This window comes from Osmia bicornis, chromosome 11 (genome assembly GCF_907164935.1).
Source record: "Osmia bicornis bicornis chromosome 11, iOsmBic2.1, whole genome shotgun sequence".
Taxonomy (NCBI): Eukaryota; Metazoa; Arthropoda; class Insecta; order Hymenoptera; family Megachilidae; genus Osmia; species Osmia bicornis.
In genome coordinates this window covers 2,705,235-2,720,176 of record NC_060226.1, presented here as the reverse complement: position 1 = coordinate 2,720,176, position 14,942 = coordinate 2,705,235, and the positions used below count along the sequence as shown (strand labels likewise).

At 35.4% G+C, this 14,942-nt stretch overlaps 2 protein-coding genes across 3 annotated transcripts; one reads left to right on the top strand and one right to left on the bottom strand.

Annotated features, from left to right (window-relative positions):
* The first annotated feature begins 703 nt into the window (after nt 1–703).
* Nucleotides 704–3,189, top strand: LOC114879420 (general transcription factor 3C polypeptide 5). The gene is made up of 7 exons (XM_029194319.2): nt 704–936; nt 1,007–1,168; nt 1,239–1,755; nt 1,826–2,401; nt 2,471–2,679; nt 2,740–2,923; nt 2,994–3,189. Exons 1-7 carry the CDS (start codon nt 793–795, stop codon nt 3,116–3,118), a joined length of 1,917 nt encoding a protein of 638 aa, XP_029050152.2. The 5' UTR covers nt 704–792; the 3' UTR covers nt 3,119–3,189.
* On the bottom strand, nt 3,184–11,294 carry LOC114879421. Of its 2 annotated transcripts, XM_029194320.2 has the most exons (4): nt 9,863–11,294; nt 9,439–9,574; nt 4,142–4,321; nt 3,184–4,014 (listed from the first exon to the last, which is right to left on the bottom strand). In XM_029194320.2, the coding sequence occupies exons 2-4, from the start codon at nt 9,572–9,574 to the stop codon at nt 3,632–3,634; spliced, it is 699 nt and encodes a 232-aa protein (XP_029050153.1). In that variant the 5' UTR covers nt 9,863–11,294; the 3' UTR covers nt 3,184–3,631. The 2 variants fall into 2 exon arrangements, with proteins under 2 accessions (XP_029050153.1, XP_029050154.1); XM_029194321.2 differs by lacking the exons at nt 9,439–9,574; nt 9,863–11,294 and adding an exon at nt 4,589–4,688.
* Nucleotides 11,295–14,942: the final 3,648 nt, after the last annotated feature.

Here is a 14,942-nt window from a genome sequence, read left to right as displayed (position 1 = left end):
TATTTGGGTTACGGTCACATGTCTACGCGTTTGTAATAAGCTTATACAGAAATCAGTTTTTCATTTCATAGAAAGTGATTACCTTGAGGAGGGACATGTATGAATAATTTACAAGCTGTTCGTAAGCCTCCTTTGGTGGATTAAAACGATAAACCATTGCAAATACATAAACTTGGAAATATCGACACCGTCGACGTGCTTTCAATTATTTATAGCCATATCCATCATACAACTGCCTTACTCTCATATTGAATATGTATAATTCTTACAAGGCAAACTGTTTGTCCGTCTGAATCCTAATTTATACGACCTGCACTAAAAGCCAAACTTTCGATGTACTTAAAGAAACTTGATGAAAGAAAGAAAATTAAATAAAGTAAACATCTAATACATAAAATCCCTTCTTCATGGGTTTGTACAAGTTCCTGGGTAACACTCGTAGGGACCACTGCATATAAACGTTAACGTGAAATAATTTGGATTGATATTTATGTTATTATTAATATTTCTTAATTATATATTAAATTTTATAGTATTTAGAAATTAAAAATTACGTTATCTCGTTTTTAAATTTAAATTTGAGAGCAGCATTGATTACTAACACCATCTATTTAAAAACGGCTGAAACTACTCAGTAAGATTTGGGAAGTCAGTCGGTAACTTGTTGAGTAGTTTCAGCCGTTTTTAAATAGATGGTCCCTAGTGTCAAATTTGAATTAACCTCAAATATATGGCCATATAAAGAATGTTTCGCATATACAAATATGAAATATTGATGAATTTTTAATAAACATGAGTGCATTAAGTGACACTAGTGAAGAGGTTTCTGATACAAGAAGCCAGAAAGATGAAGATTTTAGAATAAATAACTATGGTAAAGAAAGCGATAGCGATGATTCTTGGTATGACGTTTCGGAAGCAAATAACGATGAAAATGTAAGATCGAACAAGTATTCCTATTTTTTATTTATTATCATCAATTGAAAGTATTTTAAATGTCATTTAGGCAGGTCAAAATGATGAAATGGATGAGCAACAGCAGAGTGGATCGGTGCTTCCTGGAGGTCATAGATTTGATAGAAAACTTATATGCGTTAAATACCCTGGGAATGTCATTAATCCAGAAAAAGCTATTGAGACTTTAGGCGGTATCCATAGTATTTCGACGGTATTCAATCATTCTTATGTATAACATATTTTGTACCTACTTAATTATTAATTGTACATGTTACCAACAGGCAGTAGATACTTCAAATCGGCGTTTGGAATTGAGATTTAGACCAGATGATGTCTATTGTAAACCAACTTGTGGTGATAGACATAATACTAATGGATTTCTGCTTAGAGTATGCATTAAAAAAGGTAAAAATGCAAAAGAAACCGAAGGAAAACTAAACGACACTAGTAGTGTGAATTTAAATGACCAAACTAGTGACAATGCAAGTGATTCAAGCAAAAAAGCTCAGGAGGAACAACTTGTAACTGAATTGATTGATCAAGTACAAAGCTGCTCTGTTGATACTTCAAATGATACTCATTCTCCTCATAAGGATTTATCTTCTGAAGCTGAAGCTCAACCTAAGGATTTACAAAATGTATTGCTAGACACAAGTGATGTAACTATACCAAAAACAAAAGAGAACATTATGCCGACATTCGATCGAAACAAGTATCAAAATCTTTCCGACGATAAGGACTATGAATTGCCAGAATTAACAGTATTAGGAAAAGTTGATACAGAATTTCGATTTACGAGTACGTGTTATTGGTATACATATTTTCCCGTGACATTACCAAGATATTACACTAATAATACCATTTTCAGATCTTTGTGACTTTCAGTATCTACCAATGGCTCCATGCAAGGATGACCCTAAAACATTAAAATGCATATATGACCAAATATATCCACACAACATACCTCATTATTCTTGGTTAAAAAATGATGTACTTTACTTCTTACCACCAGCTGCGTTTAGCAGAATGGACACTGTACAACAGTATGCACCAAAAACTGAAGTAAACTCGTATCCAGATAATGTAATAGGCAAGAGGAGAAAACGAAAGGCAGGATTTTCAAATTTCATATATTTCTCGACGCCTGAGGTGCCTACTAAACCACCAGCAGGTATAGAAACTGCTATGAAAGTGAAATTCGTTCGAAATGCCGACTTCGAACGAATGCGCGAAGTATTTGAAGAGCGACCAATTTGGTCGAAAAATGCGCTGATGTATAAAACAAAATTTTCTAATGATCGATTAAAAATTTTATTACCCGCTGTGGCGTATTACTTTGTAACTGGCCCATGGAAAATTATGTGGGTGAAGTTGGGCTATGATCCAAGGAAAGACACTTCTGCAAGAAAATACCAAACGTTAGACTATAGATTGAAAGCGATGCGTAAGTTCTTTAATGAATAATATTGATTGTATTCCAAATATTATTTCATTCGTTTGCTCTATTATATAGACGGTTTAGGATCAACTGTAAAATGTAAAAGAAATTATGCTGATTATACATTACCGTACAAATCAACGCCACCTGCGAAACAGAAGACAATCGTGTCGAATGCAGGTTTAATCCTTGAACAGGCGGCTAAGAAAGAGCAAGATTTAAGTGAAAATGCGTACATTTATAGGAAAGGAACAATACCGCCTTCGAGGCAAATGTTTTATCAGGTATATTATAATTTTTAGTGGTATCATAAAATGATACTTAGTATCTGACATTTTTATCAGTATTGCGACGTTTTGGTGGATGAAATACAAGAGATGTTAGCAAAGTTACCAGACCCAGTACCTGGTGCAAGGTGCCATGAGAAACGAGGATGGTTACCAGGTGGTTTTGATGTACAGTGTAGAGAAATTATTAATAAACAAGTTCGAGCTGTTTTAAGGAAACAAATGAATATACCTGAAGATCGTACGTGCAAAATATTATCATATAAAACTTATTGCTGAAAAATAAAACTAACATCGTATTTATTTTGCAGATCCTACGTCTTTGCCTCGAAAGCGTGGAATTAACATGAAGCGTAATATACTTGATAGTAGAGAAAGAAAAAGGAAAAGAGACTCGGTTACCAGTACTGCTGTTACGACAGAGGGAAACTCGTGATTTAAGTTAAATAGCATTACTTTTTATATATAATTTATCAAATTTCACAAATAAATTTGACTATCTTAGTACCTAAAGTTAAAGTTTATTAAAAAATGTACAGAATTTATTTTCCAAACCTCTACTAATAAATATGTTTACATTGCTGATTACTAATTTAATTGAAATGTTGGAAACATTATTAAATTCTGTTTTTCTTTTTAAAAATGAGTGCAGGTAGAGTGCAGCGACGAGACACGTTCCAATAAAACCAATTAATGAATAGTTTTATTACAGGTATCTCATAATGTTCTTTTTTTTCTTTTTAGATATTAGAAATATAATTTTATTCTCTTTTCTGCACTTAATAATTTTAAGGAACCAATTTACATTTAAATAATAGGAACAAATTTAGATCAGTGTTTTTCTTTTTCTTGTTTTCTTGTTTTCTTATTTGACTCGCATCTCGTCTGAACTGCAATAGAAACAGATAGGACAAGTGCCGATGACGCAGATTATTTATCTACCATGTCTTTAGAGACGTAAGCCAGGATTGGTGCTGGCAACATAATTCAAAAGTTCTTCAGAATCCTCGCAGACGAATGGTTTCTGATGATAGCAGGCTACATCGTGCCAGCTAATTCCATCTTTGTACACGTTATTAAGGACAGACATGCAAGATTCGTTGGTGCCATTTATGTCGAACTCAGCATTGTCTGGTTGTCTGGCTTTCTTGTGACCGGTTTGCGACCATGGATTGAAGCTCCAACCATCGGGATTCTGGTGAGTTGGTGCCATCTTCTTCCTGTTCGCGGACCAGAACCATCCATAGAGAGCTTTGGGCTCGAGGTCGCGGCGATTTTCACAACCTTTGAAATCGCACAGCCGGCCGGATGTCCAAATGTAAGGAACATCATCTACACGAAGAATTATTTATCAATACACACTAAACTTAACTTCCATAAAATTTGTTAAACCTCTGTCTAATAACAGTGAAAAGTTTCAAACAGCATAGTTTGAAAACTGATCATTTAAATGATTTACTTTGTTGAATAAGTCTGAAAATTAAGTTGTTCTCATCCTGGGTCTCCAGTGATATAAGATCCATACAGTATTCTCTGCAAATGTTTCTTGCATCTAACCAATCCACCCTCTGATTAGCATGGGCTGGAACATGTCCACTGTAGAAATAATGGTGACCTCTATAGTTGAATTCCTTTGGTCCTACAGGAACGAACAAAAATTAATTTTAGTTCAATGACATTCAACAATTTTGACATTAGCATGGATAATTTGATGATTTGATGAAATAAAAGGAAAAACTAGGTGAAAAGAACTAGATTTAGTCGTCTGTATCGTATACATAATGTAATTGAAGCGAAACTACAGCCATGAGATGAGATTATCGTTCGCTTAAATGTCAACGGTCTCAATCATTTTCCCGGCATTATTATTTATGCAGGGACGCCGTTCTCATCGACGATTTACAACCTGTATCTCTCATTGTGAGAACCTAACGTTCTGATTGCGAAACTACTACTCATATCGAACGATGTTACAACTCGTCGCTGCCTCTGTTTTGAATATGTAGATTTCTTCAAACGCGTCATCGTGATTCTTACCATTTCAATTTACAATCTTTACGACCGTTGGATACATTTCAATTAGCAAACAAGGATTAACAATTTATCGAAGAGTATTTCTCTTACAATTGATTATTAAAATAGTAAAATAAAAGCAATAATAATTGCTTGTTAATTAATCATGCGTTGATTAAAGACGCAAATTCTCTCTATTGAAATCGACGATGCCTTGCGATAACACGATGAAGAAGAAGCATCATGAGTCTGAAATTACGACATAGTACAAACAACTCGTGATTCTGGTTGCTAGAATAAGTTTAACGAAGCGTCTATGGGGAAGGGAGAGAATTATTGCAGCGACATCAGTGTTGCTGAATAACCGTAGCCTTGAACATTTGACATTTAGCATCTCCTCAGATTAAAAAGTATCTTTTTTTCTTTCGATCTTTCATTATTATTATTATAATCTTCCCTCTTTTTATAAACAATTAGTTTATTCATTTGTTTTCACAGAACCCACTAAACAAGTTTTGAAGACTGATAGACCTCACCTTACTAGTTATGGGTCAAATATAATAAGCAGTGACAAGTTCCATTAATTTTTTCGCCAGAAGAAAGTGTGCTGTGTACTCTCACTTAGCAGCAACTTTATGGTCTTTTTGTGTATCCTAAACACAAATCTACTAGAGATTTATCTACAGACTTTCTCGACTCTTACAGAGGGACCCTTGTCTAATGGAAAATTAGATATGTATTGATTTATACAGATTTATAACTTTCATAGGAAGGCAAGATGAAGTTGAAATAAAATTTCAGCTTCAGGAATTCATTCGGTTCTTCAAATATGAACCTTGTATGTACATATGTACACACGACGTTCTATCGGTATAACTGTATTCGAGAAGTTCATTGAAGTTAATCTAACGGGTTTAGAAAACGTCTGAGAACAAAGCGTCGTTCTTTGTGATTATATCATCTTCTTGCAATTAGAAGTTTTCTCTCTGTTTTCATCCGTTCGAACGTTTGCACATAATTGCAAGAACAGCTAGCCTCTCTCCTTCGCTTACATACTCGTAATTTACGATCGTTATATCATCGTTCATTAAACATTTATGCGCCTTTAGGCACTGCATACTTCGCCATTGTGTCAAGGAACTTCTAAGGATGATCGCCTCGATGGTATGCACAAATCAAACCCTGCAACGGTTAGACAGAGTTTATTATTTCTTTCACAAATAATGTGAACAACTTGGTAACCGTAGGAGCTAAACTTCCTAACTTGCAATGGTTCAATTTTATAGCCCTATAAAATTAAGATACAAAATCCATCACCCTGGGCAATTAAGCCACTCCTCAATGGACAGCAGGTAGCCAAGGGGCAAGGCGGTAAAGTGTAACAACTTTCAGATGTCTCAAATGAAAAAGAAAGTTATTGGAAGAAAGTCTTCCTACTTATTTTAATATCTTTTGATGTCACTGTTCTACCCACAAAGAACACGAATGACCCAGACCTATATACATCATTTATACCTATCGTGATGGCATATGCAAATCAAATCATAGATTAAAAATTCAAAGAAAAATAAATAGCAACACCTCGACATTGAAGCAACTGATACTCGATCAAATTGAATAACGAATGATGGAATAATTTGTTATTTATGTAACAAAAAGAAAAAGTTGGAAGTAACGATTCAAATGACAACATAAAACTGGCATTTGCAGAATTCTCAAGTGCTTCTTCGGCCAGGTAGAAGAAGAAGTATCAAAGGAATGGAAAGCTTTCGCTTTCACGTGTCACGGCCTGCACGTGTTCCGCACTCGGGAATAACGTCATCCCAAAGGTTTTAAGAAAGCGACAAATGTTTAATTTATGCGTACGAGACGGTTAATATTTGCAAATGAATGTACGATGTGTATCTCGTGAAAGAAGAAAAGAAAGTGCACGCCTCGTGCGACTTATTTTCGCTCCATTTTTAAGGACTCGGCAAACAGAATCTTCGATGCAATTACACTTGTTAAATACGTCGAATAAACGAACATTTATTTTTAATAAAGATCGAATAAAAAGAGGAAAAATGTTATTCGTTATTAACAACAAATGCCTCAAGGAAACTGTGCGGATTACAGAGTTCGCGATGAAACCGTCGACATTGAGTAAACAAATGATTTGATCAAAAGGTGTGATCGGTGGAAAATGAAAGTCAGGTAGGAGGTGAAACTTCTCGCCACAGGGGTCAACAGGTCGACACCATAAGTCTCGTATTCGAGGGTAATGAGTTTCCTTTTTTTTTTTCTTCACGGTATTTCTCCGTAATTATTTTTCATTTTAATTAAAAGTATACAAACGTCTGAACAGAAACGCATTATCATTTGACGTGATGAATTAAAAGTCGTATAGAAAGTAGGTTTCTCATAGGCTTGGATTTAACTTAACAGTTAAAGACTAACAGCATTGTATAGGTGAATAACGAGCTTCAGGAATGGAATTATCTTGGTGTAACAACGATGTTTCGTTTCGCAACAATTCCTGACATTTTCGTAGCGACGAAACATCGGCCTTTTGTGATGTTGTCAGTCAGACAACCATACAAACTACGTGTTGTAACTATCGGATGATCGTTTAACGGCAAAATCATTAATCGAGCGATTCTCCTTGGTATCACGAAGGTTGAAAAAAAATCTTGATTAAATGATGTTTAAGACATCAAGGTCCTCGGTCAGTTTTAATGGATTACCTGTTCATTCTTCGTTCGTTTAAAGGTCACATCATCCTTCATAATTATAAAATGCATAAGCGGTGAGATAAAAGCGTAAGCATCGTTACCAGAAATTGAATTTTTAGAGTAATATATAAAAAGAATTATCTGCCTAAAATAAAACAAAATTAATTTAACTTAAATTAACTAAATGTATGGAAAAAGAACATTTTTTAACTAGAATTTGATGCCATTTCAAAATCATATTTCAACAACGAAACTTAAATAATATGAATATGCATATATGCAAATGGATACAGTATTATCCAATAGGATGTTTTTTTATGGAAATTTATATCCATAAATTATAAATAAAGTGTAAGTAGAACCCTTTGGTGTTGACATAACCAGATAGATTTAGAATCTTTTAAGAGGAAGAATTTATTCACTGATTGAAGAATCTTCTTTTTATTGCCAAACACATCCAATTACATATCTGATTTAGAACTTCATAAATGTATGTTGTAAAACAACCAATATATTAGCAATTCAATGTATCACCAATTTGCATATATCATATATTATTATTCTAAAAATTTTCAAATTAATATCTCCATCGCATGTTTGAAAGAAAAAACAAAACAGTTTAAAATTTACTAATATCATGTAACTACTACATTATAAATAAGTTAAACAATTTCTCCTTATAAAGTATAATATAATGTAGGCCTTTATTGTTCAGATTGGTGGATCTCTTCATTAACTTTCTAACAGCTCGTCCTTAAGGCTGATACAAGTGGATGTGCCTTGCATTTTTTACTTTCACCCAGCACCCGATTCTCATAAATTTTATTTCGAAACAAGTTACGTTTATTACCACAGAGACAGCAGAGATGTTACCCAGAATAAAGGAGATGAAACAAACGAAGAATATGAACCGGATGAAGATTAACCACTTAAGATCCCTGTTTAAAAGCATGTCAACGTAATATTACGTACCTGGACGTTAAGTGGTTAAATTAGGACAACACAGATTCTGTATTAATGATACTAGTATACCAGCACTAATAATACTACTAGCATATGATTACATAAAATGTAAGGAAAAAATATCTTCAGCCCTTTTGATTAACAAGGCTGACTATCCATCCAATCCTAAACGCTACTTAGGTGACTTAAATGACCCAACGATGAAAACACGCGTGTTTGTCACGTGATTCAACTGAAACGAGTAGAAGACGTCCCGGAAGTCGAATGACGAATTTTTAATCGTTTAGTTCAGATCATGCAAACATAGAGACAGATTACAAAATCATGTAAAACTTCTCGATCTCTTTTTTAACAAGTCTTACAAACGAATAGATGGAAACAATAGAACGATGTACAAACAGAGGGGAAAGAAAATAAATGAAATCAGTGTTCGTTTCGTAATGGTGTTTCCATGATAATCTTGGAAGGAGACTAGACATCCTGGCATCTCGATGTTGAATTCTAAATCTGAGAAAGTGCATCGAAGATGCGATACCCTACTCTTGCAATCCTCACTACGGACTTATTAACAACCGGCTAACCAACCAGTAAGCACCCACCGTCAAAAGTGAACACAACCGACTAAGTGCTTGCACAAGAGGTAAGGTAACTATCTGTTGCACGTTTAAAAATGTATGATGCGAGGTTGCGAGAGAGGCTTCTTTAACGTGTATCAGAGACGGTTTAACCTCGATTTCTTTCAGCAACCACAGGAGAACGTGCCAGGGCATTTAAATATCCTGGATTCGCGGAAGAACGTTTTGTTTTGTTCCCTCGCATAGATATCATTGTTTTCTACCATTACAAATCCTCCACTACTAAAACACTGCTTATAAGTCGAAGAATTATTGTTAATCGTGGAAATGTTAGATTTGTGAGAAATAAAAACTGCTTTAATATTCTATTTTCCTCTGAAAAATTTGATAATATCCAGTAAGAGGATAGCGTGTCTTTTGGAGCGTCTTTAGTACAATTCTAGAAAACTTAAAACGTGGATATTCCACGATTTTGGAAGAAAATTTTTACTTACGATTTGCACATTTCTGCGGTATAGGAAGAGAAAGGAATCTTCCTGGTCGATTAGATTGCGGCCGAATTTCATTTATTGCTGGCTGAGCGTTTACGAATGCCGTGAACAATACCACGGCCAGAGGCACCAAAATCATCTAAAGAAATAAAATGATTATTAGAAGATACTATCTGTAAAAAGAGAAATTTTTCTCTTTCTTTTCTGTTAAGAAAAATTCTTAACTTGAGTTCACTAAATTTGAAATTTATTAATTATATTAATTTACTATGACGAGTTAATTTGAGATTCTTTTCGTTTATTTTTCTAAGTATTACATAAATATTCCCCCCACCCTGTCTCCCTGAAATTGTTTTTTATATCACAGATACTTGACATTGATGGAGAAAAAAATTCCCTTTTTTTCCCTTATTTCCTCAACACTCACCTTGTCTCACTTGTTTCTTTCGCCTTTCTCTTAATAAACACCGAGGTGAACGAAGAGGTCGCCGTTTAAAGAAACGTGGTCACTGATAGGATTATGGAGAGACGGGCACCTCGCTGACGATTATATAGAAATAGTCCCCACCATGACAGAAACTCATCCCACCCTAAGTTACAAGGACTCATCTAGACTCTTCTTTACTTGTGACCTTAGTCACAAATTGATTTAACAACTCTGATTTATAATTATTTCAGTTTTACCGGAACCTTGCATGCTTATATTTCTTCAACGCAAATTTGAAAACAATTTCTCAGTTCACTTTTACACATTTGATTAAACGTGTTGAACGTCGTCATGGGGGTCAATGATGATCCGTATCACAAGAGAAAAATGAGAGGAATTAAAAAAAAATTTTAAATATAATTAATTTTGTAAGGTAGAAAGTTTGATTTAATTAGAGATAGCCTCGTAGGGTCATTCCCCGCGTCAAACGGTAATACTCAAATTTCAAATTGAAATGATAATCTGCATCTTGTTGCTTCTTCATGGATAACCTTGAGAATGCATCACGTGTTAACTTTCACCGTGGTAATCGAAGATACTGACAGGAATAGGTGGTAATCAATGTCAATTGCACTGCAACTCCTTATTCAGATTAGCTTCATTGTTCTACCTTTTATGGAAAATAATCGGACATTCGGGGCAAGCTTGTCCCAGTTTCCCATAATGCATAGAAATCTATGGATGATTGGACTTGATGTTACAATTTGAGAAATATGATTTACTACTGTCATCTTATTAATTAAATTGAGTCAGCATGTTCACCGACAGGGTATGAGAAGTGGGTCGGTCGCTGTGTGCCACAATGTTCAAGAATTAACGATAAAACACGTGATATCGCGTGATCGGACATTTGGCATCGATCTAGCACGTGATAACGAATGTATTAAAAAATTTAATAAAACTATAAATTGCAATAATTTAAAAACTAATTTTTTGGGCCCCTTAATGTTGACTCAAGTTTGCCCTAGAATCTGCCCTGTGTGACTGTCCAAGGATTAAGAATTATGAGCTTGACCATAATTACAGACTGCTAGTAAGAGATAAAGGACTATTCTCAGTAATTAGGCAATCTACAAAAGGGCAAGGAGAGAAAAGGAATATTTGATATTAAACAATCATCATATAATCACGGTACCGTACCATCTTCTTGTACATGCATAAGTCCATTTTTTCCACGAGGCGTGTATAATGCAATCGGTGTCCACAACTACATAGAATAAGTGTGGCGCTGCTAAACGTTGCATTTTCTCACATTCAGGCATACTGATGATAAGTTTCTCACAGACTTATGTAAGTACCGTGTCCCAGACCAGAAGGTACGATCGCGTGCAAACTTACACTTCCTTTAGTTAAGGAGAAGAAGTGTAAGAGAAGTACAATTCTAGGCTAGGCTCTCCCTAGGTTCACCTCTCTCTCTTTCCCCTTATCCAACAGAAACCTCGTTGCACTTAAATGTATCTCTGCATATTTTCTATATGCAAAAAAGGGCAGTTAGAATTTCGCAATAAGGCTACCGTATCTAACCCTAAGTTCGAGGTACGTACAATAGATATTATAAAAATTTCAATTACAGACGTAGGAAGAGTAAAACTAGATATATAAATTTTATATAACTTTGAAATATTAATACCAACGTGAAACTTAAAGATGGACACGTAACTAAAGGGACTAGAATATTAATGTCTAGGCTATATTGCTCATTGTCAATCTAAGAAATGCCATTGTCAAGGAAAACTGCTCATTATTATCGATCTTTAGTTACATTAACGGTTATGACAAGACCTTGGTCAATTATTAATAGATCCACTAATATCCTTCTAGGTAATGTGTAGAAGAGTCGCTTCACAACCCTCCTCCGTCTAGCGAGGATCCTAAGGTATTTGCTAATGAGACGGTAAAAAGAATTTTTCTATTTAATCTGTTTTACTTTCTTTAAAGAAAGCAGGAATACAGGGTAGGAGGGGATGATCATGGCAATGAAAAGACCATGGTTGGTTACATTTCGTCGTCCATTTGCACATTTGCTGCACCTTTTCTTTTTCCGCATCAACGATGATGCTGACCTAACATGGTCTGCATACACCTTTGTCAAACCCCATAGTTTAGCTTCTAACGTTTTAGATCCGTGATTAGCTCCGTGTCCGTGTCCTCGTTAGTTTCACGGGCTTCTATACCCACGCCTACTCCATTTATGATTGTCTTCGAGGTCCCCCACCCACCGTTTCGTCTGCTCGAAGGCCTTCAGGGATCGCGGTTGCAAATGCGATCAGTGTAATTAGGGTGCTATAGTTGAGTATGCAACAACATTCTATCTACTATGGTATATTACAAAAGACACCATCCTGTTATAACAAGATTAGTCCATCAAATTTGTGGGCCATTTCGCACAAAGGTCAAATGACTTTATTCACGACAATCCGCGGGTGTTTAAAAATCATGACAACTTCCGGATCACAGATGACGACACCTGGCGGGAATTTAAAATGTCTCACTCTGTTTGACCCGCAGAGTTTCGGGTTCCCTATTCCAGATATGAGAATAGTCGTTATATGAAAAGATTTATTTTGGACATCGTGGAACCAGGAATGTTTTTTTCCAACGTGCAGTAAAAGTGTAATGATCAATAGTCTGAAACCCCACGTTCTGAATTACCGACATAACTTAAAACCTTATTTCCGTCAGCTGCTTTATTGCGCGCTCTACGATTCTAAAGCATAAGTTTAAATGGAACTACAGTGGGTAAGACGACCGGGAATAATTGGATACTACACGAATGCCACAAGTGTGAACGACGAAACTGAACTTACATCTATAAAACTCGCAGCCATTTGCTCATATTGTTCATAATAGAATAATTAATAAATTATATGATAATACCTTCCTTATACATAAGTCACCTAACAACTGAACGTCTATAAATGATTAGTAATTATATTATGATCAATATGATTGCCCAGATCTCACCACGTGGAGGTTGCCGCGACTGGAGACCCGCCCGATCCGCGCACCCATCCACCCTTCCTTTTGCAAATAAAAAAAAATGTACTATAATACAACCAAATGTACTGTAATACATTTTTTCAGTCGTACTCCATTTGTTGCACAGTTACACAACGTACGACCCATATACGTTATGTAAATGTTATACAAATGGATATGTTAACTAGCCTACCCGTAAGCGGTACTAATTATGAATAGACCTTAGCATGAATTCTGAAAACACACAAAACCATTATGATAATGATAGAAAGTATCCATAATGGGAACAACACACAAAACCATTATGATAATGATAGAAAGTATTTATAATGGGAACAACACACAAAACCATTATGATACTGACAAAAAGTATCCATAATGGGAACAACACACAAAACCATTATGATACTGACAAAAAGTATCCATAATGGGAACAACACACAAAACCATTATGATACTGACAAAAAGTATCCATAATGGGAACAACACACAAAACCATTATGATACTGATAGAAAGTATCCATAATGGGAACAACACACAAAACCATTATGATAATGATAGAAAGTATCCATAATGGGAACAACACACAAAACCATTATGATACTGACAAAAAGTATCCATAATGGGAACAACACACAAAACCATTATGATACTGACAAAAAGTATCCATAATGGGAACAACACACAAAACCATTATGATACTGACAAAAAGTATCCATAATGGGAACAACACACAAAACCATTATGATACTGACAAAAAGTATCCATAATGGGAACAACACACAAAACCATTATGATACTGACAAAAAGTATCCATAATGGGAACAACACACAAAACCATTATGATACTGATAAAAAGTACCCATAATGGAAACAGCACACAAATCTCACCGGTGAGAAAATCAGAACAAATCCATCAACATTGTTAACATTTTACCTTCAAATACACAAGAAATGACCATATTTTCCAGTCACGTGACCATTCCTACCTAACTAGAAAGCTAAAGATATAAATCAATCCTTTATTCAATGTACATTGAATCCTCCCTAACTAGAAGCTAAACCATTTTCAACAATCGTTTCCACACTCAACCTGCCTACATAAAAAGCTAAGATACAACCTCAGGGCAATAATAATGCCGTTTTACCAATTTCAAAATTTCGTACAAACCTTTGTATTTTACAGCTTAAATCCTCCCTAACTAGAAGCTAAGAAATAATTCCAACGTTGTTATTCAACAACACTTCTTCGACACTGCCAATAAGGAATGCAACACCATAAAACGGAATAACAAAGACGATACAAGAGACAGCAAAAACAAGAGCAAAACAAGAACCAATAAACTCTTCGTATTCACGATCATCCGCGTCCGATATTTCTCTAATCTGAAACAAACACACGCACACACATATGTTAATAATATGCTGAAATACCATACATCTGAATTCCTGAAACACACAAAAATAAGTATTAAAAAAGGAGAAAAATAAAAAAACAACTGAAATAAAATTGAAATAGATACTTTTTTTCTGCTACTACCATTGTCTCCTGTGGTCATCGAAGATTCTGCAACGTCCGCTTCCATTCTGCTACGTTCTCTTCTATTCTGCTGCATCCCCTTCTCTTCAGCTGCACTCGCTTCTGTTCCGCAGCTTCCTCTTCCGTTCTGTTGCTTCCACTTCTGTTCTGTAATATCCCCGCTTCCTTCGCTGACCCTAAAACAGATCTCAGAAATGAATCTCCACCAAAGACTACACCCTTTCATCTGCGATCTTCGCTGCTGCGTCCTATGCCTCCTTTCTCTAATCCTATGGAGCTTCTCCTCTTCTTTCCTCTTCTTTCCTCTTCTTTCCTCCTCTTTCCTCTTCCACCGTGTTCTCTTCCATATTGTAACGTTTTTCTTCTTTTCTGTCTCCTGCTTCACTCGTTCCGAGCGTACTCTTCTTCACTGCAGCATCCTAACCACTTCTCTCTTCTCCATTGGTCTTCTATCTTCAGCTCTTCTCTGAAGCCGCCGCTTTCTCTTCTCCTATGGAGCT